At 38.9% G+C, this 25,516-nt stretch overlaps 1 protein-coding gene across 2 annotated transcripts in view; it reads right to left on the bottom strand.

The window, feature by feature from the left end:
* Positions 1-447: 447 nt before the first annotated feature.
* EFNA5 (ephrin A5) overlaps positions 448-25,516 on the bottom strand; it is a 299,571-nt gene continuing 274,502 nt past the window's right edge. The window contains exons 3-5 of one of the 2 annotated variants that reach the window (XM_006128885.4): positions 11,749-11,814; positions 11,255-11,335; positions 448-3,883 (exon numbers count right to left, since the gene is read on the bottom strand). In XM_006128885.4, coding sequence (XP_006128947.2) covers positions 3,762-3,883; positions 11,255-11,335; positions 11,749-11,814 — 269 coding nt within the window. In that variant the 3' untranslated portion in view covers positions 448-3,761. The remainder of the gene's footprint in view (positions 3,884-11,254; positions 11,336-11,748; positions 11,815-25,516) is intronic. The other variant, XM_006128886.4, reaches the window with a different exon arrangement.

Here is a 25,516-nt window from a genome sequence, read left to right as displayed (position 1 = left end):
CCTGCTGGGGGAAAAAAATTATCCATGGCGGGGTGCGGGAGGTGGAAGGAAAGCACAGAAGGAAAACAGAAAACAACGGATAAAAAAACCCTAATGGAATAGAAGAGTTGTACAATCCCCAAAGCCTTTTAGAAAACAACATGTTAAAAAAACAAAACAGAACAAAAACCAAACACACAAAAAATCACATAACATCAGACCTTTAAACACTGAGGACAAAACATTGATAATCAAAAGTCATGTTGTTCTAGGTCTTGACATTGTGAAGTCTTGAGATCAGGTGAACAGTTTTCACAGATGAGTCCTGTATGATGCAGAGTCATGGCCCCTTATAACTCAGTTCTCAGCCATGATTACACTTGATGCTTCAAAGCTCTGTCTTATAATCAATGCAATTTTTTTAATATCCTGAAAGTCTATTGTTCTCACTTACAAAAGACATAAGAATCAAATTAATACTTTATTATCAAACACTATATACAACAGAGGTTGCTAAATACAGAATTTAAAGAACATAGCATTTTTTTTAAGTTTTACTTGTCTTTCCTTTGCCATTCAAGAAAGTACAGTACAAAACAATATTCTAAACTAACACGAAATGTTACCTTGTGTCTATTAAAGGATACATAGTATCCACTAAACAGACTGATCCTTATTTCCCTGCTTCATGTTGCAAAGCCCTTGGCAACCAGGAGTGCAGGTCACAGGGGTGAAGTGTCTGGGCAGAGAGATGGCTGTTGCAGAATTAGTCCCTCGGACTTCAGAGGGTGGGGGTGTTGTGCAGGGTTGGGGGTGTTGTCAGCTGCTTAAACTTCCACCATAATCCTTCAAAGCTTCCGGAGTTTTGTAACTCAACACAAGAAACACCAGAGATTCAGTGGTTTACAGTGCTTGCTCACTTGATATGACAGGGATTGCCTGATGCCATCAAGTATCCAAGCTGATGTTCAGTAAGCTTGCAATTCACAGTTATATTATTCTGTGCAGTGTAGTAGTCTGTTAGATGTGATAGTCTTGCTATGATTAATTAATTAAGCATTGGCAATCTGGTAAAATAAAGGATTGAATTTCACTATGGAATACACTAGTAAAAACAGTTTGCTGTTGATAATTGCGGCTTTTCAGCATGGGCATAGTTTGTAGGAGATGGGGGGTACTGTTCCCCCACCTCACTCTCTGCAAGGGACACTCCAGTCAGACAGGCACAGAATCTGGCACCTCACAATCCTTCCCCCCACGCGTGGCCCCATTGAGCTGACTGGAATGACCCCCCCCCCCCAAATACAGAAGTCAAACTACCCTCATGGTTTTGAAAGTCCATTATCATTCATACACAAATGATAGGACACAATGAAATTCACCACTTCAAAAAGAAAATCAGTAGTATCATTGTGACTAATTGCAACCAATATGAATCTTTTAAAATATGTTTACCTTGCAATATTATCTATTCTCTGTCTATTATGGGGTTGGTTTTCATCCTTAAGCCTACCTCTCCCAAAGTTCTGGAATCATAGAATCACAGGGTTGGAAGAAACCTCAAGAGGTCATTGAGTCCAACCTCCTGCCCAAAAGCAGGACCAACCCTAACTAATTCTTAGTTGAAGAAAACATGCTGGAGAAAGAGAAATTTACTGACAATATTGTAATGAAATGGTGATTTTCTTCAGTGTCCGGACTGTGTTTTTTCATTGTGTGTGTTTGAGAAATTTCCTTAATCCTGACTCAAGGTCAGCATCTGCATCAATATCCATACTATGTGGCAGGGGTAGTCAGTAAATGGACTGTGGGCCAAATCTGGATGGCCAGTTGCTTTTGAACAGACCGTGAAGTATTTTTACTTATTAATATAATTAGTGGAGTTTTTTTAAATTATTTACACTGGAGTCTGGACCTTGATTATACCTTGACCAAGAAATATGGACTTTGACAAAAAATAATTGACTACCCCTGCTGTAGAGTATGAGGCAACCCCGGATTTTAGTTTAACACGTATACCACTTTGTTTTCTCTTTTTTGGATCATGGACTGTTTAAAATTCTAAGCAGCAGCTCTATGATTTCATAATCATATTCACAAAATTCAGCCCATTAACAACCCCTATTAATTTTAACTACTTTTTTTCCTGTGAAACTGATACATTAAATGGTTTGTTTTGTTGGAATGTGTTCCATTTCTTTCACATTCAAATAATCATAATAATCAGTTTTTCTTTTAAAGGCTTTGTTTTGATATTGGCCTGATACATTACCCTGACTATGCTTCAGAGTTCATAGACCATGGCAGCCTCACCAGTAGAAACCCCATGGCTTGCATTTCCTGGTGAATGACTTCTCAAGTCCTTTCTTGGCCTGCTCAGATTTCTTAAACAGGGTCATCCCCCAATTTCATCAATCCAAACAGTTCTCATTTTCTAATTGCATCAAGGGTTACCACTTTTCTCACGCTTAAATAGGACAAGCATATATACTCACTTTCAGCATAAAGTATATCTAAATAATGTATTTTCTATTCTAGTGGATTTTTAAAAAAATATTTTGCTAAAGTCTTTGGGAGCCCATCTGGTTTATCTCCTGCCGCTAAACATATTTCCTCTACTCTTCAAACCATGTTGGAAAGGGAAAGATATAAAAACAACACTTTAATTTGTATTCCATACTTTCAAACACTCCCACCCCCCAAATGCCAATTGACTGTTTCAGCTTCTTTTGGCTTTTTTTTTTTAACTCCCATGGTGGTGGAATTTGCAGGGGAGACAAATCAAGAGCACACTGGACGTCCAGCGTCCCAAACATGTTTCCTCTGGCCACTGAAGTCCTCTCCTTAGAAGATATTGACACCCAGAGCTGTATACAAGGCTATCAGCTATTAAGTCAGCCCTGGGGAAGGTCACTTTATTCACAAAAAAATGCCTCTTTGCATTTCAAGAAAAAAAATTGTAGCACCATGGTGATCTGTTTTGAAAGAAAATTATCTGGTGTGCACTACCCACTGAAATGGAAACAATAGAGGCACTCACACCCCCAGCAAAGTTTCTTAAATCTGAACTTGCTTACTGTGTGTTAACATTCCTAAATATTAATTGTTTTCTAAAGACAGAGCTTCTATTTCAGAACATAGGTTTTTACTGTCAATGATATTTCAAGACAATCTTAAAAGATACAGTGTCTCTTCCTTTTAGAAGCCTGTTCATTTAGAAACTCCTAGAGGAAATAGTGTTATATCATATCAGTTCTTAATATCTCCCTTCCAGTTCTGACAGGGTGACATGATGCCTTGCATGATCATCTTACAGTACTGAACAAGAAGGCATAAATATTGTATTGGAGAGTAAAACCCTCCTGGGCTTCCACTCAGGTTCCTTATCATTCACTGACTGCATCTGCCACTATTCTTCCGTATCCACATACAGATGACACAGTGAGCTAGCGGAAGTGACTTCTTAAAGGAGAACGCAGAGGAAAATAAGAATCACTAGTATCACTGTTATAATTTGGCATTTTCACTTTGAGTCCTTTGATTTTTAGAGGGGTGAAGGAAAGTCACTGGGAAAGGTTGGGGACTGAAACTAGTTATTCCTCTCAAATTCTTGCTCATAGTTCAGGCTGAAAGAAAAAACAACAACAAAAACCAACCAAAAACCCCAATATGACATCTGCAAAACCAATATAAAGTCCCTTTCTTGGGAGGAGCAGTTAGGTGGATCTTTGATGTTCCAAGACCCTGATGTTTTCTGTGACAGGTTACTGGAATATACTGTGCTATAATGTCAAAAGCATCGCCAGGAGGAACAGTAGGGTTGCCAAAAGCCGACTGGATATCCTCGGTGCATGTGCTGCATTTTCACCGCGGGATGGCTCGGCAGACTCATGTACGGTATCATCTGTTTAAATAGAAAGCATAAATTCCAATAAGGATTTGCATTCTTAGTAAGCTCTTTTTCAGCGGCTTGCCGCAAGTTTAGATTTCAGTACCCTCTGTGAAACAGGGCAGTGAACCTTGTGGCCACTGACTTTCATGAGCATGTAATAACTCATTATGTAAAAAACCTGGGCCAAATCTTGCAATCATTTCTCATTCCTTTTTCTGGCAAAACTCCCATTAAAGATAATGGGAGCAAAAAGGAGGGTGTTGGTCACTTTACCATAGTAAGGAATATAGTGTTAGGTCTGACTATAATGGTTCCTCCTGTAAAAACGCAGGTATCTAATGTTAGTCTAATATTTAAACAGCTAAATAAAAGTGCCTGATTTTCAAAGATGCTTCAATGGGAGCTGCTGCTGCTTAGCACATTTGAAGATCAGTTCCCTTACTTAGGTGAGTAACTGTAGATTTAAGAGTCCTCCTTTAGGCTCCAAAATTTAGAATGTTGGCCTACGAGTCCATTCCATGTGCAAAACTTCCAGTATAGTCAACTGGAGTTTGGGGTCCACATGGAATGTGGCAAGAAGCTCTCTATTTTTTCCCCTGAAATATGAATGAAAGAAAAATTGCTAATAGTGATTCATTGATCTGAAAGAGAAAACATGCTAAACTTCAAAACTCTTCATAAATATTTACAGTCTGTTGTATATAACACATAATGTAAAACAACCAGCATCACTAGAATTTTTTTTTGCTAGGTGCACATATGTTAGCAGTAGAACATTAAGAACAAAACATTTTTTTCTCTGTTTATAAGCTTTCAAATCTCTGACACAATGAAAATCTGTTCAGCTATTTTGTTTCAAAATGAATTTAAGTACTAACACAGTAAGACATTGTAAAGATACTATACACAGATGACATTACACTATCTCTGATATAGTTGTAGATGATTTTACCATGACCCATTACACAATTCTGTATATCAGAGGTCAAGTTACTGAACTTGGCTATTTTAATTTTCACCTCTCCTGAGTTCGAGATAAAAGCATTAGTCTTGGATGTGAATTTTTTTCTAAATAAACAGATTAAATCAGTGACACCTTTTAAAAGAAAAAATAAGAGTCGTCTAAAAAATGTTTTGATAAGTTGAGACTTTTTCTGATCCACTTTGATTATAAGAGCTTCACAGCAAAATCTAGTTACTTGTAACTCAATGTAATAAACAACTTCTGCATTTTATGCAAGATATATCTGCATTTCCATGGTGAGTCAAGTAATTCCTACGTTTACAAATTACATTGCTAGGATTGTGTAGGATGTGAGCTGCGCAATTCTCCTCTAATGACACTGGTGGAGGTAGTGAGAGTCATAGTGCTAAAAATGCCACATTGCTTTGAAAGTGTACCTCTTACTGTTAGTTTAAAAGCAGCTTTTTAAAAACCCTTGTTTGGCTTGTAATGGCATCCAATATGCCAGTGCACAGAATATTAAAATACAAAAAACTATTTTGGGTCGATTTCAGACCCAATTGGAAATCACTGGAATCCATATAACAACTTAGACTCACAAAAGTTTGATTTCAGGACAAATTGCCAATGGAACAGTCTCAGTTGTATCACAATATATTTCCAGGAATTACTTTGAAAAGCCAGTATTATGTGGGCAGGCAGAGTAAGGGTATGTCTACACTACAGAGTTAGTTCGAACTAACGGAGCTTAGTTCGAACTAACTTTGATAGGCGCTACACTAGCGCTCCGCTAGTTCGAACTTAATTCGAACTAGCGGAGCGCTTAGTTCGAACTAGGTAAACCTCATTTTACGAGGATTAAGCCTAGTTCGAACTAGCTAGTTCGAATTAAGGGGTGTGTAGACCCTTAATTCGAACTAGTGGGAGGCTAGCCCTCCCCAGGTTTCCCTGGTGGCCACTCTGGCCAACACCAGGGAAACTCTATGCCCCCCTCCCGGCTCCGGACCTCTTAAAGGGGCACGGGCTGGCTACGGTGTCCGTGCCAGGTGCAAGCCTGCCAGCACCCAGCCAGCAGACCCTGCACCTGGCACAGATCGAGCCAGCCACCCGATGCCCCCCAGCCCTCCCCCTCTTCCCGGGACCAGACTGGCAGCTCCCGGGAGCTTGCCCGGGACCGCAAGAGGCGGGCACCCACCTGGTCTAGTGTGGAGATCGTGGACCTTGTCCACGATCTCCGCACTAGGCACAGGAAAGTGGCCAGCTTGGGCAGGAGAGTTGCCAGCCTGGCCACCCAGGAGCAGGTGTGCATGAAAATCAAGGGGGTCCACTGAGACCCCCGACCCTGAGCCCTGAGCTTACAATGGCCGTCCTGGGTCAGACCAAAGGTCCATCTAGCCCAGTAGCCTGTCTGCCGACAGTGGCCAACCCTAGGGACCCTGGAGGGGATGGACCGAAGACAGTGACCAAGCCATTTGTCTCGTGCCATCCCTCTCCAGCCTTCCACAAACCTTGGGCAGGGACACCACTCCTACCCCCTGGCTAATAGCACTCCATGGACCCAGCCTCCATGACTTGATCTCACTTCCCTATAAACGCTGTTCTAGTTGTAGCCTTCACAGCCTCCTGCAGCAAGGAGTTCCACAGGTTGACTCTTTGCTTTGTGAAGAACAACTTTCTGTTACTAGTTTGAAGCCTGCTACCCATTCCTTTCCTTTGGTGTCCTCTAGTCCTTCTTTATGGGAACTAATGAAGAACTTTTCTGTATGAACCCAACTCCTGCTTTTAGAGACCTCTATCCTGTCCCCCCTCCGTCTCCTCTTTTCTAAGCTGAGAAGTCCCAGTCTCTTTAGCCTCTCTTCATATGGGACCTGTTCCCAACCCCTGATCATTGTAGTTGCCCTCCCCTCTCCGAGCCTCTCTCTTCCCCTCTCCCACCTCCTTTTCCCAGGCTCCCCCAGTTTTGTTCAATAAAGACAGATTCCATTTTTGACCACAATTGTCCTTTATTTTGTACATCAAGAAAAGGGGCTAGGGAAGGGTAAGTGGAAGGAGGTGAGGGAGGAATGGGGTACGAGCCCCCGATGGGGAGGACTGGGCTGGCTCTGCGGGCTTCTGGGGGTGGAAGCTCTCCTGCATCTCCCCAATTGCCCCCTCTCCCCAGATGGCAGCCAGCGGCAAGTGCAGCCGGGCTGATGGCCGAGTGCTGTGATGTGCCCAGTGTGGGCACTCCGGGCACTCCAAGCCAGGACTGGTTTTCAAGCGGGGCACCCCTGAGAACTGTCTGTCCGGGGTGGGGGTCGGGTCCCTTTAAGTACAGCCCTCGGCTAGCCTGAGACAGCATCTCCACGCTCTAAGTCCTCCTCTGATGCCCTGCCAGCACTGCTTCCTGCCATCCTTAAGCCCTGTTCAGGGTCCACTTAATGTGGACATGCTAGTTCGAATTAGCAAAACGCTAATTCAAACTAGTTTTTAGTTCTAGACGCGTTAGTTCGAATTAGCTTAGTTCGAATTAACTAATTCGAACTAAGTTAGTTCGAACTAACTCTGTAGTGTAGACATACCCTAACTGATATTCAAATATAAATACTTTATTGTATTATTTATGTTACATGACAACACAACACACACAATCTTTCATTCAAATGAAACTCCTACTGAAGTCAACAGAAGGCATGTCAGAACAATAACTTCAGTACTGAATTACCTTCAATTTACACATGGGAAAAACTTCTATTGGCTTAAATGGTTCTGAATCAGGTCCACAGTATCTTTCATGCAACATCTTTCATTTCAAAGCACTTTACAAATTAGAGTTTGTAACAGCAACAGACAATTATAGAACTGTACTAGTAGTACCAGTTATAACAGAACTGGGTCACAAGGGCTTATGGACCACAAGTGATGTCTCCATTTTTACTTAGTTGCCACACCATTAATTTATGAATGGCAGTTTTCCTAAACAACCCTTTCACTGAGAAAATACCCTGGAAAGTTTCTGTGTAAGAATAGCCTCTTCCTGATCATCTGATCTGCTCCCGATGTATATTCAGAATCCCAACCCTCTCAATTTAGAGGAAAAGTTTACCCACTACTCTCAAACCAAAACTCTTGGGAGAATGACATCGATTTATTTCTATTTCCTGTATCATCATAGAAATTGTAAACTAAGTTCAATTTCCTGGGCCACCCATAAATTCCCTGTTCAACCTTACTGTCATGAAATTCTGGCTTCACTCACACCCCTGAAACACATTTGAGGCCACAGGACTGCCTTGATGTAAATAAAGGGAGAATTTGTTTTGGATGATTATGCAAATGGGAGCTTGAGTTACAGATCCTATGGTGAGTGCAGCACTGGCAATATGGTTAAAAAATCCAAAACACAACAAAAACGTTTGAATTCGTAAATGAACACATCTGGTTTGGTAATCACTGAGACTGAATAAATGAAGGACCCTATGATGCTATTTTCATAAAGCCACTTTTAAAAGTTGAAACTGCTTTTTCATGTAATATTAAGGGGTACTTTTTAAAAAAAGCATCTGGGTTTTTTGGCAAGATGATATCAAGGTGTCTCTGCACTTGTACAGTGAAGCACACTTTATCTGTGATTTCCATATTGCTTAATAAATATTATTATTAATTGCATTTGTGCAGTTAAGACCCCACACAATCTTTTATACTTAGAAGAAAGGATTTGGTATTTCTTAACAAAAAAAGAAAAGCTAAACTAGGAGACTAGGAGCTCACTACCATCGTAGAAGGTAGAAAATTCAAATCGATCACAGCTTAGTACAAGCTTCTTAAATATTTCTAGATGACATCATTTTAAATTATACCTTGAAGGCCTACTTCTGACCTGAAATGACCAGTTGCAAATTCATTTGAGGGTAGAATTTATTTTAATTTTGCCTTTTTTGAATCTGATTACCTTTTATGGCTTCTGAAATTTACAAACCTGAAGTCTAAAATTAAAGAAGTGTGACTTTTGCCTTGTCAGTTTCCTGCCATTTCCTGATTATGAACAAACACTGTTTGAACCCAGAAGGTCAATACATAAATGCCCAATTTTTACAGAAGTGATTACTAGATAGTACAATAGGGAGTTGAGCTATGTGCCCCTGACCTGCCCCAACCCTCGTGTCCTTTTGTGACAGAATATGGTGGCAGACAATGTAAGAAGACATGAAACAGACAAATGCATTCCAAGGACAAGTAAATTAGTATACAGTGCAGACAGCATGCTGCAAGATCAACTGTCTTACATCCTAATAATAAATAAGCACGTCAGCAAACTGTCAGGTCCACGAATTGTTAATTGTCCAATGGAGAATGCTCAAATAATTTTGCGACTATGCAATGTTCTTTAGGGTGGAGGCTTTTTGGTAACTGATGTGTTCTAAATATAAACTTATTAAGCCCATCTTTCTTCCTTGATAGCACCACTCCACTTCATCTCTCTCTGATACCCTCTATGTGGTTTAGTTTCCCCATTGCCTGCTGTCTTTGATTTGCTTCTATTACCATGCTAAGTAGGCACCACAGTCAATGGGAACTGCAGGTGCTCAGCACCTTTGAAAATAAGACCCTCAATCTCATTTTGTTATTGGGATCACCCAGATTACAGTCTTTGCTGCAAACCATTAGTAAAGAGTGTATGTATTAATTAACCAGTATTTACTATATTTCATACCAAGAAAAAACACTCAGGGCTTCTAGATTCTTCTGTTAGGAGTAGGTGGGCAGATATTGCTCTAATGGTCTCCTATAGAGGGAGTATGCTAAAATAAAAACTACTGATTTGTTGTAACAAAAATACATTGCTTGAAGTCAGCATGCATTTAAATTCTCATTTATTTAGAGAATCTAGGTGGTTCCCTAAATGAACACATTTTGGAGAGCCCTGAGTATCCTCTGGAGTAAAAATTAATGAAAGATAGTTCATGTCCAGATAGTTCATATCATTCAGACTTGTAAACTTCTTAAAGTCTTATTTATTTTGCTCCCTGATACTTTCAGCTAAAATAAGTTATCAGCAAACATATTGCAGTGCAAAACACAGCAAAGAAAAATTAATTTGTTTCTTCATATCAAAGGAAGTTTCTCATAGCATGCTCCCTAAAGTATGCATTAAAATTGTGTATGTGTAATTTTTTTGTATAGGGTGTTTGTTTGCCCATTTTCAAATAGCAATGCCTTACTATGTGTCCATGTCTTTATGTAATACACATCTAGGCCCTGATACTCCAGAGCCTCACACACATGCTTAATTTTAATCACATGTAGCCCCATTAAAGTCAATGTGGTTAGTTATTTTCTTAAAGTTAAACATGTGCCTAGGTCTATGCATGATCTGAGCTATATATAGAAACACACACATATATTTTCATGGCCAACATTAATTTGACTTATTGCTCTTGGGTGAGGTAGATGGGGAGAGTGAGGGAAATTTTCAGTGGTATAAGCTAGAGATGTGAATAGTTACCTAACTGGTGGAAGCTGGAACACTCCCCACTCGCCGCAGGCAGGGGGCTGGTCAATTACTGAGGGGACCTGTCCAAGATGGGGAGAGTTCCAGCCCATTCAGAGCAACCCCTGCCTGTGGTGAGCTTGGCTGGGATGTGCCACCAGCAGGAGTGCTTCAGTCTAGCCAGAGCAGCCCCTGTCTGTAGCAGGGGGTTGATCAAGCCCAGCCCAACCAGTTACATTTAACTGGTTAACCAGTTAAACGGGATTTTACATCCCTACTATAAGCATTCTCTCTGTTTTTAAGGCTAAAACACATGGATGAAAGAGAGGCTACAAAATTTTAGAATATAATATATATTCCCATATTTGGACAGGAAAGTGACATGATTACAAATCTTTTATAACAAATAGATGGGAAAATTTATAACAACAACACTTTACCTAACCATGTGTACAAATGTATATTTTAGGGGAACACTAACTTTTATCAGTTACCTGTCAGTGTCATGCATTAGTATTAAATAAGCAGTAACCCCATTCCTTTTAAATGTGCATATAAACCACATGAAATCACGATATTTACAGTTCATACATGTGTTATCTTTCTAAAACTCTGGACCCAGTTAATACACAGAGTGGTTTGTCAGAAGGCCAGGGACATGGGATCATAGAGACAATATCTTCTGGACAGTTTTCTGGAGGTTTAAATTTGGACACTGCATTTTATTAACTCATATGTCACAAAAAAGCAACATTTGGTCTCCCATGCATTTACAAAAGGATATTGTAGGAATGAGGTTTACCATAAGCAATATTAGCACTGCTATAAATGCGCCAAAGCAGAGCAATTATACCATGCAAAGCATGCAGAGAGAAAGAGAGGAAAAAAAGTATTGAAGCACCAGAGGGACAGACGCATTTGTTAAAAGAGATTCTCTAAGCATACTAACCTGCTGGTTCTAATGAATTTTCTACTTTGTCGTTAACATCGAAAACACGATCATGAACACCTATAGTTTTCATACAGCTGTCTATAACAAAAATAGAGATAACAGCCAAATATGTTAGTGAGACACCCTTAAACTCCCCACTTTCTTTTTTTTTCCTCTAGCTTTTCTCTCTCTATTTTTATATATGTATATATATATTTATATTTTAAAGTCTGCGGCACTTGTCCAAATGCCAGTAAGTCCTCTGTTTGTAAAACAATTTAAGAAACAACAAGTTAGCAACTGCTAGGTAATAAAACAAAAAGCTTTATGAAGAATGATAAGAAAATATGATGAAAACTGAAACACAAATGCTGCTATACAGAACAAATACCACACAAGATTTAACAGTAAATAAAAAACAAAACAAAAAAAGGTTTTTTGCTGTTTACCAGACCACACAGTAAAGCATGCGCTATAAAGCCACCCTTTAAAGCTTGATTTAAAGAACTTACTTGCTGGCCGCACAAAGACTTTAAGCTTTAGACAGGACCTCCTTCCATTATCTGGGATAGCAGAAGCTGTCGAAGAAGAGAAAGAGAGAAACAAAAAAAACCCAGTTATTCTTTATCTTAAGGGCAAATATCCCACATCTTCCAGTCTTCTGAAGAGAATATATGTATTTCAGGTTCTACCACACAAAGAAATGAACAATGCAGACCAGTACAAGGGCACCCTAGCTATGCAAGTGAAAGGAGAAAACTTCAGGCAAACTATGTTAGACAAACACCTGTCAGGAATAGTCTGGTTATGATTTAGTCCTCCCTCAAGTGCAGGGGAACAAAGCTACTTTTCTACTTTCCTACTCTTCTATGTTTCTATGTCTCTCTAAAATATGTGAGAAACAAAGCACAGGATATTCTAGAAAGTTTCAATCTTCTCCTTTCCAACCCTTGTTCTCAACAGCCTATTTAAGACTAATTTGTACTCCACATGCTTAAGTTGAAAAACTCTACATTATTTCCCGCAAAATTCACAATTAAATGGATCCTCTTGAGTTACCAAAGGAAAAGCCAGTCTTGATACTGGTCAGTGTTAGGGAATTAGAAAAGTGTAAAAGGAAATGGTAAGGATTGACTTAAAAAAAGTCATCAGAAGAAAATGAACATAATCTGCCTTTACTAAGATAACAGTGCTTCTTATACTCCTAAAACTTGTCTGCAAGAGATACAAAGGTTCTAGACAAAACATGAACCCTTGTCCTCTACAACTAAACTAGCCACCTCTTACTTGCCATTCAGATTGTCATTATACCGTCAATATCCAAAGAGGAAAAGTATGAAATTAGTAATCGGGCCATAAAACTATGTTTCATACTGTGCAAAAGATAATTTGGGGAAGACAACAGATAGTGTCTACTTGTTTACGCATGACAAATGCAGCTACACGTTTCTGTCATTTAAGGGGCTAGTCTGTCTTTAAAAGTGCATGGTGACTACTGAAAATTACACATCCACATAAGGAAAGCATAGATCTCTTAAGGTAAATTATCTCCTGGTTTCAAGACATCTTTGGAACCTGCATAAATGCTTGCAGCTACAAAAATGTAAGCACATCTTTACCTGTACGTATAAACTGAGAATCAAGTCACATGCATTCAGCATGCAAATCTACACTCACAGAGGACATCCCTCATGTGTAAACACTTTTGGGCAATTTTTTACAGCCACAAAAATCAGAGGTTGTTGCAGAAAGTGTAGCCTGTTGTGTTCCAAAGATTTTTTATTTCAATACACAGAATACACAGGAATTTAAAGAACTATGTACTAGCTGACAGCAAGTGGTTTTGTGTTTCAGAAAATGACAACCTGTTGGGAGCTGTCTTGTCTCACATAATGTTGAGAGGGGAGAAAGTGATTTTGTTCTCCCTCACACGTCTTGCCTGTTTTTATTAACTGCATCTTCTTCGGTGAGACAGATAACTAAAATGATTTACCCACACAAACATGAACTCACATGCTCTCTGTGAGGGACCACTGTACATGAAGCACTCTGAACTTAAAACTTCCTCTCCTCACTCCCCAGAATTCTTGCTTCTTGGAGAGGCATCAATGCCAGCAAATTTACCAGGCAATCCAAAGAAAGAAATTAAATAGAACTGGTGCCTTGATTCCATACCAATGGCAAGTTCATGAGAGACTGTCTCCCTGTTTTAATCACAGGACAAGAAAAATAGAGAAAAATGACACTTTCCCCCTCTTGTGCACAATGACAAGCCGTTAAGTAATGCTAACAGCTGGCTTAGCTGTAGGCACTCACTAAATCAAACTCAGAAAAACTCCCTCTGCTGACATTTACTGTAACTGGTGTGTTATTTAGGGCACAATATTTGCACTCTGTGGTTACAACCAGGAAATTATGTCCTTCCTGTGGCCCCTTGATTGTATGCATGCAACTACTGAATACTTTGCTTAGACAACATACATAAACTTGGATTATAGAAAAAAACTTTATAACTATTCCTGCATTACTAATGCTGAAGTGGTAGCACTAGTCTACATCAACACCATTTCCTTTGCTTGCATAAGCAGAACCTAACACATTCACTACTTACATTTCTATCTTGTGCAAGAATGACTTTAAAAGTGATCCATCAAGGTACATGCACTTATTGAAGGGCAGAATATAACTCTTACATTTTATGTCCGGAAACTCTAACTCAGTTTCATAGATCAGATTGTATAGGCTTATTGTTATTAGAGCAGTTTGCTAACTGTGATGAAAGTAGTCCTGTGATAAATAGGATTAATATTTTATCTGGGAAAATAGAAAAGCGATGCTCTGAGAACACACACTTCCAGTATTGACTATATCCTGTCCTGCCACAACTAGAAGCAAAAGCTACAGAATTAATATTTGATGGTCGGCCTTCCTTTGAAGAACATTTTTTAAAAAGAAGTATCCTATCTAGCCCTCCATCCTCACAAAAAGCTCACAAATGGTAACACGGCGGTGGTAAAAAATTTCCTAAGCCAACAGCTGACTGATATTTCCATGATAAAAATACAATGACTACAATATAATAGTTACATTAAATTCTCCCTCCTAGGAACAGATGCACTCTTTGATGACAGACATGAGGTAAAAGCTCCGCCTCCACCCCCAAAGGAGGTCATTTATTTTGCATGCTGACAGAAAAAAAATGCAAAACTCTCCTCATTCCCCATGTTTATTACGTTAGGAGGAAAAAAATTCAAGTGAATTATTGTTCAGTTCTCACTTCTGCCTGAACTACCAAGGTGATTAAGGGACACATTGTAATCTCTCTGCACTTCCTGAGAAATTAAGAATTGCCTGCCAAACTGGGCTACTGCAATCATTTTGTTCTAGTTCAAAATTAGTAAATTTCTAGTAATCTAGTAAAACTAACTAGCATGCACGCGCGCGCGCACACACACACACACACACACACACACACACACACACACACACACAAACCAACCCCCGTCCCAAAATCCCTTCCTCCGAGTGACCAATTAGTGTACACTTTAGATTCATATGTATTATTCACAGGATGGATTTTAAGGGACTCTATCACCTGTTCAGTTTACACGTACTGCACCTACTGACAGTATCTCTACGTCTAGGCTACATCTCTCTTTTGACAGAGGGATGTAAATTAGGCACTTTGAAATTGCAAATGAAATCGGGATTTGAATTTTTCCATGCTTCTTTTGCATAATCACGTAATGGCGCTCTTTTGAAAAAAGTGCTATTTTGAAATTAAAACCGCAGTCTAGACGCGATTCTTTCGAAAACGGAAGGCTTTTTTGAAAGATCCTGTAAACTCATTTTAGATGTTTTCGAAAGAACCACGTCTAGACCGCTGTTTTAATTTCGAAATAGCACTTTTCGAAAGAACACCATTACATGATTATGCAAATGAAGCACAGGAAATTCAAATCCTGGCTTCATTTGCAATTTCTAGACACACACTGTGATCGCATCTGTCTTCCAAGACCTTTTCCCTTCTTTTTACTCTGAAATAGTTTGCCCACTCATTCCATAAAACCAGCTACTAAATATTTTGGGGATTTTTTAAAATCATTTCATCAGGAGAAAGAGTCTGGGCCAGATGGTTACACACAATGAGAGCTGCCCTTTGGGGAATGTTATTTTCTTGATTGGCTGCCTTTGGATTCTCTCTTTCTGAATGCTAAATAGTAGGCATGTCACAAACTTTGTCTTGACCAAGAAACACTGTCAGAATGTTTATTTCAGTCTGAGTTTAGTAAACACTTTCTAGTTGACCCACACTTAACCTGCTTCCCAGTGCAAATGCATAGTACCACCCTGAAGATCAATTTAGCGTGTCAAATAGTAGCATAAGCCCCCATCCTGCTGTTTAAATGTAGGGATGTAAAGGGTTAACCGGTTATTTGGTAAGTATCAGCCGTACCAGCACGCTTACCCAGTAACCTGTTAACTGATGGCTTGGCCTGGCCAGAGCAGCCTCCACCCATGTTTAGCTAATTTAACATAGAATTTAACCAGTTAACTTTTTAACCAGGAATTTACATCCCTATTTAAAAGTAGTTTTCTTGAGAGTTTTAAGCCTCACCTAACTCAGGGTGACTTGGAAGTAAGTACTGCGAATCTCAGCTACAAAGAAACACTGCAATATGACCAAAGACTACAGCAGAGGAAGAGAAGATGTACAACACGTGCTTCTGAGATCAAAATCTAAATATGCTCTGTGTAAAACCTTATGAAGAAAACTGCTATTCAGATTTTAGGATAACTTTCATGGCTAAGGGAGGAGGAATAGTAATTTCAACTAGGACCCCAATAAAATTAAAATCCCAGAGTGCCTCAATACACCCAAAAAGTTAACAATCCCTGAAACTTCCAGTGGGAATCTCTGGGCACGGGTGATCAGGCTTAATCAAAGAATCTCATGGCACCAGGATTACTGTGGTTGGAAGGATCTATTTATTGATTTCCAGAGAAGAATAGGACCACCATGGTCATCAACGTGCTAGTGGCATGACACTGCCTGGTCTTTGTATATTTTCCTATCCATTTTTCCATTCCTGGGGAGGGTGGAAAAACTGAAGGCAGACTTTGGAAAACTTCAAGGAGACTTGTATTTACTTGTGAATGACTGTGAGACAAGAAAAATCTATTAACTCTATAGAAGGAGAGTGTGAATTAGCCCCCTGGAAGGAGAAAACTATTCAGTTGGTATCTGTAGCATACCATCAGGATAAGATTCCATTTGACCGTTGCTAGAATCTATTGAAATTAGACACGCTGCTACAAAACGTCTCTTGTCTGGACAGTACTTGGGCAAATACCATTCTCCTTGACTACAGAGGACCTACAGAGTTCATCCCTCAGATCTTTCTTTAGGTCTTTCCTAATTGTAGCATCAGATACGTACAAATAGAGGCCTGTCCCAAGAGCAATAAACCTCGGACAAAAATGAAATCTATCCTCAATAAATGCACTCCATTTCACATGGGAAATTTCCTGGGGATGGGGTTGCACAAAGTGAAGAAAAACTTACTGCACAAGGAAAAGAATCCCATGCAAAGAGCAGAAGAAGTTATATCTTCTCTTTTCATGTTGGATGAGAAAATGGTGAGAGTTTGGTCAAACATCAGTAAATGTTAGCAAGAAGAGTTCTGATTTTAAAAAAAGGAGGGACTTTGTAGTGTTACCAGCTCTTGTGCAATTCTCACAAAATTTGGTGTTGTTCTCTCTAGTAGCTGCATGAACATTTTATCCAGTCATCTGAAGAAGTGGGTGACACACACAAAAGCTCATGATACCATCTACATGTTTTGCTAGTCTTTGCTTTGCTACTAGACTTAGATTTGTTGTTTTTTAAGTTTTTCCTGTTAGGGTATGTTTACACTACTGCGCTATTTTGAAATATCTAATTTCAAAATAGTTATTTTGAAATATCGTGTCTACACACAAAATCCATTTTGAAATAGCTTTTTGCTATTTTGAAATAGCGCGTCCACACTGACTGGATGCTGAACTGCATTTAAGACCAGCCAGAACTGGCAGGGCATCATGTCAGAAGTTACCTTTTGGCCATGGTGGCCAGCAGGGCTCTCTGGGAAGGGCTGTAGGCCCCCTATTTCGAAATGTGTCAATTTTGAAATTGGAGTTATTCCTCATGGAATGAGGTTTACCAATTTTGAAACAAGCCATCTGCTATTTTGAATTAATTTCAAAATAGAGGTTGGGTTGTGTAGATGCTAGTAAAGTTATTTTGAAATAACTTTGCTGTGTAGACATACCCTTACAGACTAACTTGGCTATCCCGCTGAAGATTTCATCTCCCACAGTCATAGCAAAAAGCTTGAAAATGTGAACCAAGTAGATATTAAGGGCCCCAAAGCCAGGTTTATTTGTTAATTTCTAGGTTTCTAAAATAATCTCATGACTTTGAAGGGGGTCTCATTTTTTACTCCAAATGCTTGAGGTTGGCAATACTAACTTCACCTTCTTTCAGCTACTCTAGACAAAAATATTCATGGCACAAGATCCACATGGGATATGAAATTACAGCCTAGAATGACAGAATGGGTGGGAAAATCTCTCATGTATATAATTTTGGCTGCCATATTTTAGGCTTTATAGGTAAAAATTAAGAAAATGAGAAACAATACCACACTCTCAGAACCTATAATCAAACCACAATATACTGCAAATATTTCCTGTTTGAGAGCTAGATCTCCTTTTATTTACACACACACACACACACACACACACACACACAAAACAGTAAAATGTTAGTCTGTTAGTTCTGTTGACAATGACTAAAAACATTGTCTCTGAATGCTATTAATACTACGCATGTGTGTGGGTATATACATGCATAAATATATATACACCCCTACCCATTTCTGTTCATACTGCCTAAAATAGAAAAACCAACAACTTTCATTCCCCATCTGAGAAATTCAATCAGATCATATTACACAATGGATACAATTTGCTGGATACAATCATGTAACAGATATAATACGACAGCTTAAATCCTCGTTGGCCAAGGTAATCTTATCAGAGTTACTTTAGACCTGCAGTAAAGTCACAGAACGACAATAAATAGGAACAGGCACCAAAACATTTCTTCTAATAGATTTGTGGTTGAATCAGTGCATTAAGCTCCCCAAATCCCGTATGTGAGTTGCAGCAAGTCAGAGAATGGTCTTAATTAAAAGCAATGGGGAAAGCTTTAAGAAAACAGGCCTTAGAAACTTTAAAAATAACTCGCAGTTACTGCCATAAGCTAAATATATAGCAAGAGCTGTGGCTAAGCTAACTTCTTTCTTTAGATAAATAATGGCACTTTAGCTACTACCTATTTGAATTTCTGCTCTTAACTGAATTGTACACTATTTATTACCATTTAATTTCTCTGTAGCTCTACCATGCAAAAGTATCTACAGTATTATCAACAATGTATACTTCTTCCCTGCCTTCCCCCTCTATCTAATTATAACACTGCAACTTTTAGAAAAATGCAAGTCAGGGAACACTCTGATGTAAAAAAGAATGTGAGACAGCAATTTAAATCTGCATTTTTAATTACAAATATATTTAATATTCAATGCACAATCTACTGTGGGTCCTACTAACCAGGCAATGCAAAACAATACTGAAACTAATCAGTACACAGAATCTCATATTTTAGTCACCTTTTCAGAACAGGAAGGTAGGGACACTGAAATATGATTTACTTAAATAGAATGACACACCTTCCATAAGTCTTCACAATCCCACTATGCCATGTTGATGAGGTACCAGGAACAATAAGATCTCTTACTACTTTGTAAGCTTCTATTACAAATCTACTTAAAATATTCCTTGAAGGAAGGTAATTATAAACTACGGTTTATGAAACACTGCCACCAGAGAGATTTCTTCTCACTGAATTAAAAAAAAATTATTTCGTCTATTTCCCCGTTTTATGCTTTGCTAATGTAGCCTACCTGGGCTGTCAAAAATGCAAACTTCAATATAGTTTAATTTTAAATTCCACAGCCCAATTCATTATGGGCATCACAAGAATAACTGCATATACGTTAAGTAAACCACAGACTGAACTCTGCTTCTGGCCTATGGATACCTAACAGAAACATTAGATCAACCAAGAGGTCTCTCCTTGATGAGAGTAAAATCTAAACCTTGAAACATCTTGCAATTCTGAATGGAAAAGTTGTCTACCAGGAAGATGTAGCCATCTAGACCTCACTAAGCCCAGTCCTAAGGCTTGTTACCAGTATCTTTTGTAACTACTTTAAAGACAGGAGAACATGTAGCAATTATGAAGAACATGGTAAATATGAAACTCAAGGTTAGGCAATCTTTCTGCTCTCTTAGTGCTATAATATAATTTACAGATAATCTCTTTGGGGAAAAAGTACGTAAAGCTATGATTTTCCTTTAGCCCTTTCAGGCACACTGCCCCTCCCATTAGTCAAAACCAATATCCACATAACCCTATATAACCCTCAAATCTTAATTCCCACAGCTAGAAGCATTTAGTTTCCAATACCCTGTTCCACTCCAAGAGCTCTGGCAAGTTTTATTTTTTAAGAAAAGTCATCTGCTTTCTTCTTTGTAAAGAAAAGAGTATGTGTGGGAGCATTAAAAATGCAGTTTTCCATTATGTTTGCCACAGGCAATATTTCTCAATTTGTGCTAGTCTAAAGAAAAGATAGCCTATTAGTTGTCAGCAGCGCTGAGCCTTTCCCCTGTAGGTTTTCATGTGATTTACTGTAGCATACAAACATATGTAAATTAGCCAGGTAAATGCAGAATTAGACATTAATATTCCTCTCACAATGCACACTGAAAAAAGTTTCAAATTGACATAAGTGGTACTACTGAAAAAGTCTGCTAGAATTTAATGAATCAATAAAAGTCCACTTTGCATATGTGTGCATGTAGAGTGGGGGCTATGCTGCAAAAAGTAAGGGTTTTTATAAATCGATTAATTAAATTAAAGACTATTTAAAATAATTTACAGATTTTTTTTTCAGAATAAGTGTTGAAATCTACAAGAAAAAATAACTATGTTCTCTTCTTAGGGAAATTTCAGCCTCTACCAATCAGAGTTGATTCTTTAAAAAATATTTATGCAGGTCTGTCCTTTGACTCTATTTTCACTGAAAATGTGAAATGCTAAGTTCTGATTGCTCTGCTCATGGAAACAAAATTTTGTCAATTCATGACTTGCTCATTCTTGGTACCTGATTTATCAAGCACGCATCCTGAATTAATTCTTTTGCTTCATAGCCATATGTGGCGATTAAACTTACTAGCACATTTGTTCTCACCAAGCCTACAGTATCTCCGTTCTCCACATTGATCAGCAGTAGGATCAGGTCACACAGAAAAAGTGTAGCACAAGTTGAGGGCTTTGATGTCTCAAAGCATCAGACAGGAGGATTCCATTTGCTTTTATATTGCTGGGGGACCTAAAAAACCACGTTGTGATGCCTTTGTGCCAAGAAAGACCAATGAGAAGAGGGGAAAAGATAACTTCTAATAAAGCTTACAGATTGGTATGGGAGAAGGAACTGTGGGTACTATTTTTTTCAGTGGGGAGAGGGGTCCTTTTAACCCAAAATATCAGAGGGCATCAAATCTAAACAGTGGATCAGATTTTCCATTACTTTACACCCATAGGCAGCTATTTATTACCTGTGCAACATGCAAAATGCAAATAAAGCATAATTCTTAACTCACATGGATGGTAGCAATTTGCACTCACTTTTCAAATATAAGTGTTTACATGCAATACAAAATAATGAAGAGACCTGCTCATTAAAATAGATGTGCAAAATAGCGCAGTGGATGTAAAATGCTGCTATCTGGATTTTTATACCCAGTTTGCACTCTTTTACACCAGTGTAACAAATGGAATTATCAGTCTGTACATTGTAAATGGCTATTTCCCCCATATGTACTAAAAAGAGTCTCCTAAATGGAAATGGCTTGCCAGAGGTATGCAAGAATGAATTCTATTTTAGAGAGAATTCTTGGAAGAAATAGGCATTTATTGTTTGTGCATTAGCACGTAACAGTGAACCAACTATCTTATTTTACACTGCTTGGCCAGCAAGAATATGATTTATCTGGCAGGTTCTAATCCACTACAGCCTACAGATCTGGTTGAAAACTGCATAGATTGAATGCAGTTGAATTTTTTTTTCCTATAAAAAGTCCAAGTCAATCTATATGAGGAGATGTAAACTGTGACTTTCTAAGGTAATAGTCCATTTGTCAATATTTTCTCTATTAGGGAGTTAGTGTGGTCTAGCCATAGATTTCACTCCAGAAGGCATCATATTTATTCTAGATTGGGGTCTCAAACTCCCAAACCAGGGGCCAACTGCGGGCCCAAGCACTTCCCCAATCCGGCCCACAAAATATTTTCAAGAAGTTATTTAATCAGGCCTGCACTACTGTTGGCCCAGGGACAGCATGCAAGGACTCACCCCCACACATGGCTTCTTTCTTGTTAGGTAACTGCCCTGCCAGAACATGGTCAGAGCTGGCTTTTTGTTTGTTTAATTTAATTTAATTTAATTGCAGGACAATTTAAAGTTATCAAAAAGCCCAATCCTTCAGGTTGTTGTGAACTTCCTGATGTCAGTTGGAGCTGAGAGCTCTTAGAAGGCACTCAGCACCATGCAGAATCAGATTATACTGCTATCTCTCCACTTCCCACTCCAAGATAAAGAGTTCACTTGAGCAGGAAAGACATAAAATTATTCCAAATCACTGCAGTTTGTTGACTTCCGACCTTCTTCAAGAGAACAATAAACGCAAACACATATAATCTATGAAAATAACCCTATCTGAGCTGTTCTCCCAGACCCAACCTTGGCGACGGAAACCCAGTTCAGCTGTGCTTTGCAAAGCCTTCTGCACAAAAGTAAAATCTCTCTTGTCTGTTTGCAGGCTGTGGTAATTCCTTGGATATAAGTCCTTGATCCACGGCTTTATTTTTGGCAGAACATGCCAACCTGACCTTACCAGTGAATCTACCCTGTCTGGACCGGGCTTCCCGTCAAACTCAAAACCTAGTTAGAATTTAGATATACCCCATTCTGGATAGGCTTAGAGCTGTATATAAGCTTGTGTAAAAGATACCAAGGCCTGGTACAGAAGAGGAAGGGGTGATGCGGATGTTTCTATGAGAGATATATACAGGCAATTCACACTAACATTGGGTTCCCTCTTCAAAAACAGACACAAGCTACTTCATGCGTCACAAAAACGAGAACCAGTATTTCGACACTGGCACTCTTTTTTATTGCATGATACCAGCATTACTGTTAACTAGAATGAAATGAAAGCCACAAATCTCATTGCTGTTCCTGACAGTATTAACAGAAACAAAGTTATTGTACAACATTTAGCCTGTATTACAGTAAATTGCTAATAAAACAAGTTAATGCTATCAAACAGCACTTAGAGAAAATATATCTCCCTTCTCCTTTTCATAACCACTTTCATATTTGTTTTTCCCTTGGTATCACTAGCAATAACTTGTTTTTCTCCAAGTAGGCTATCCATTTGGCTAATTTCCATCTCTAAGAACTAGGCATAAGTACATCCCTTGAAAAGTTGTTATAGTCTTGTTAGAAATACCATCTCTTTTTTGATCTTTGCAGATGTATTTTCACCAGCAGGGAATGTGTGGTGTACTGTATCATATTCTTGTATCTCATATATATTAATGGACTTCACATTTCCTGCGTCTGGCATCATAGATGACTCATGATACATCCAGGAGGTCCACTGCCTCTCTATTCCCCTTGCCAAAATGTTAACAGCTAAGGGGGCACCCATCCCCCCTGCTCCTTTGGTTGTCCGTCCCTGCACCTCCTCCTACAGACACCAGTTGTCCCTGTCTAGCGTTACCAGTACTGAAATGATAAATACAGCACCTTGAAGGGCCCTTCTTTCTATTTGCCAGATGAGCCAGGGACTTTGCTTCAACTCTACGTTAAGGATTTACCCCCACTTGCAACATCTTAAGCCAACTTGTCTTCCCTTCCATGAAAACTAAGCTAAATACGCATTTAACTCCTAACTAATTCCTGTGAAATTCAGCAAGTATAAAATTCTTTGGTACCTTCTTTCTGGCACTGTTTCTGGTTATCTACAGGTCATGCTGAATATTAAAAAAAAAAAAAAAAAGCAATCTCCATGAGTGTTAATTGTACTACTGCAGTATCTTCAAAAATAGTCTCATTCATACGTTCATTTAACCCCTCGCCCCCCCCCCCCCAAAAAGGGACTGTGTATTGTTACAACTGTAACTGTGGGAGAGTTTGGAACACTTGCACTACAAAGGCTTTTTCATGTGACTCAAATAATTTCCCTCAGTACTAACTTTTTAGTAGCATACACATACTCATCTGTCTTCAGAATGATTGACCTTAGCCTAGCTCAAAGTTAGATGTATTTGTGTGCACTCCCCACTCAAAAGCATGGGTGACTTGCCAATCATTTCTTAAAGGCAATGGAAAACTCCAATTGCACTATTGAGACACACAAGTAACTCTGGCATTTGTCTTTTTATCAGATCCAAGATAAGGACTGCTACCATAATGACTCAGAAAAAAGGACTACTTCTTCATTATCTCCCCAGAACAGCTTTTCTTTGACACTTTGTTGTGGAATTGGGCCAAATTCAAATACCTTCTCCTCTTTCAGCAGATTCCGATTCTATTATCCCACTCCCCAAACTCCAAAATCAGTAAGGAATCCCACCATGCCTACGTAGTACTGTTTGGTCCCACCTGTTAAGTTTGTGATAATCTTTTCATTAGGGCTTGTATACCACCCATGGGGCCCTCCTATGTCTGGTTGATGACTGCTATGCTAGCTAGACAGAAGACTATAAAAATCACTTAGCCTTCATAACCCTTTATTAATGATTCTTTAAAATTTGATGCAATTTTCATTTACAAAGGAGAGCACAAAAATCTTTGTGAACTGATCGTTATTTGTCCATGGAATTAATCTTTACCTATGTATATTATACAGAACCCATCATTGTTATGTCCAAGAGCTTCTGACTTAACGTGTGATCTTTTTAAGCAGGAGGTTCCAAACCTATTCAGCGATTCATTCAGATTCAGAATCCCTGCCTCATATTCCATGGGAGTAAAAATCCTCTCAAGGGACCTGTTTGAATCTCTGGCAAGTTATAGAAGCTGACAGATATAAGTAATATACTCAATAATATAGTTCTGTTCACTTCAAGGTGCTACATAGTGGATAAGTATCAATGTTTTCCCTTTATTTCCCAGGAAAATTCCAAACAGATTTAGGGTTCTTCCCTAAAGAGGAAGTGCTTCCCATATAAGTGAATGGCTCAACCTCCAACTATTTTAATTATGCAGGGAGAGTTGCATGAGATGGTTGTGCTTTTATCAGCTGTTGAAGCACATACACAGAACTCCAAATTCTGGAGCTGGCCAAAGGATTTCAAAATCAACTGATGTGTAATTTTAAAATACTATGACTTGGGTTTTTAAACGTGTTTCTTTTTAAAGCTTTGCACACTTAACAGTCACCTTCAAAGCATTACTGTTTAATTTGTGCTCTAGTCAAGGAGCATTTGCTGCACACACCCAAATTTTTGGAAATTTTTTCCCTTTGTGAAATGTCCCATGGAGCTAAAAATATTGTGTTTTAGGCAAAAATATTATGTCTTAGTCCAAGCTGAATATTTTTTTCTGTACGCCCATAAAGTGTGTTGTCTTTGGATCATCCTAATTCTAAGACCCAGCAAGGAATTTATGAACACATTTTGTGTACTTCACATTTGAAGTTCACAAAGTCAGGATATTTAACATCTTTAAAAAGTTTTGTTTAAAAAAGCTCTGAAGTGGGAGTATACCAGTTTTCATTTGTCTTTAGCACTAAGATCATATGACAAGGGAATCAGTGCTCATGTCTATAAACCACGGCTCCCACTCTTGTTTAGGAAATAATGAAGTCCTAAACTTACTACAGGAAGAATACGCGGTGGAGGGGTGGGGGTAGGAGGCAGGTATTCTAAAAAGGTCAGAAAAGGATCTGTGCTAAAACTGAGCTGTAGGAAAAATAGCAGGTCTGAAGTGCTATTAGAGCACACTGCTTTCTGCAGGGTTGAAGTGACCATGTTCAGATCCTTTCATTCTGTGGTGAAAAGATCATTACCATGCTATTCCAGGGAAGTCAGCCCTCCTGTAA

This window comes from Pelodiscus sinensis, chromosome 6 (genome assembly GCF_052426305.1).
Source record: "Pelodiscus sinensis isolate ZL-2025 chromosome 6, ASM5242630v1, whole genome shotgun sequence".
Lineage (NCBI taxonomy): Eukaryota > Metazoa > Chordata > Testudines > Trionychidae > Pelodiscus > Pelodiscus sinensis.
This window is presented reverse-complemented; position numbering and strand designations above follow the sequence as displayed.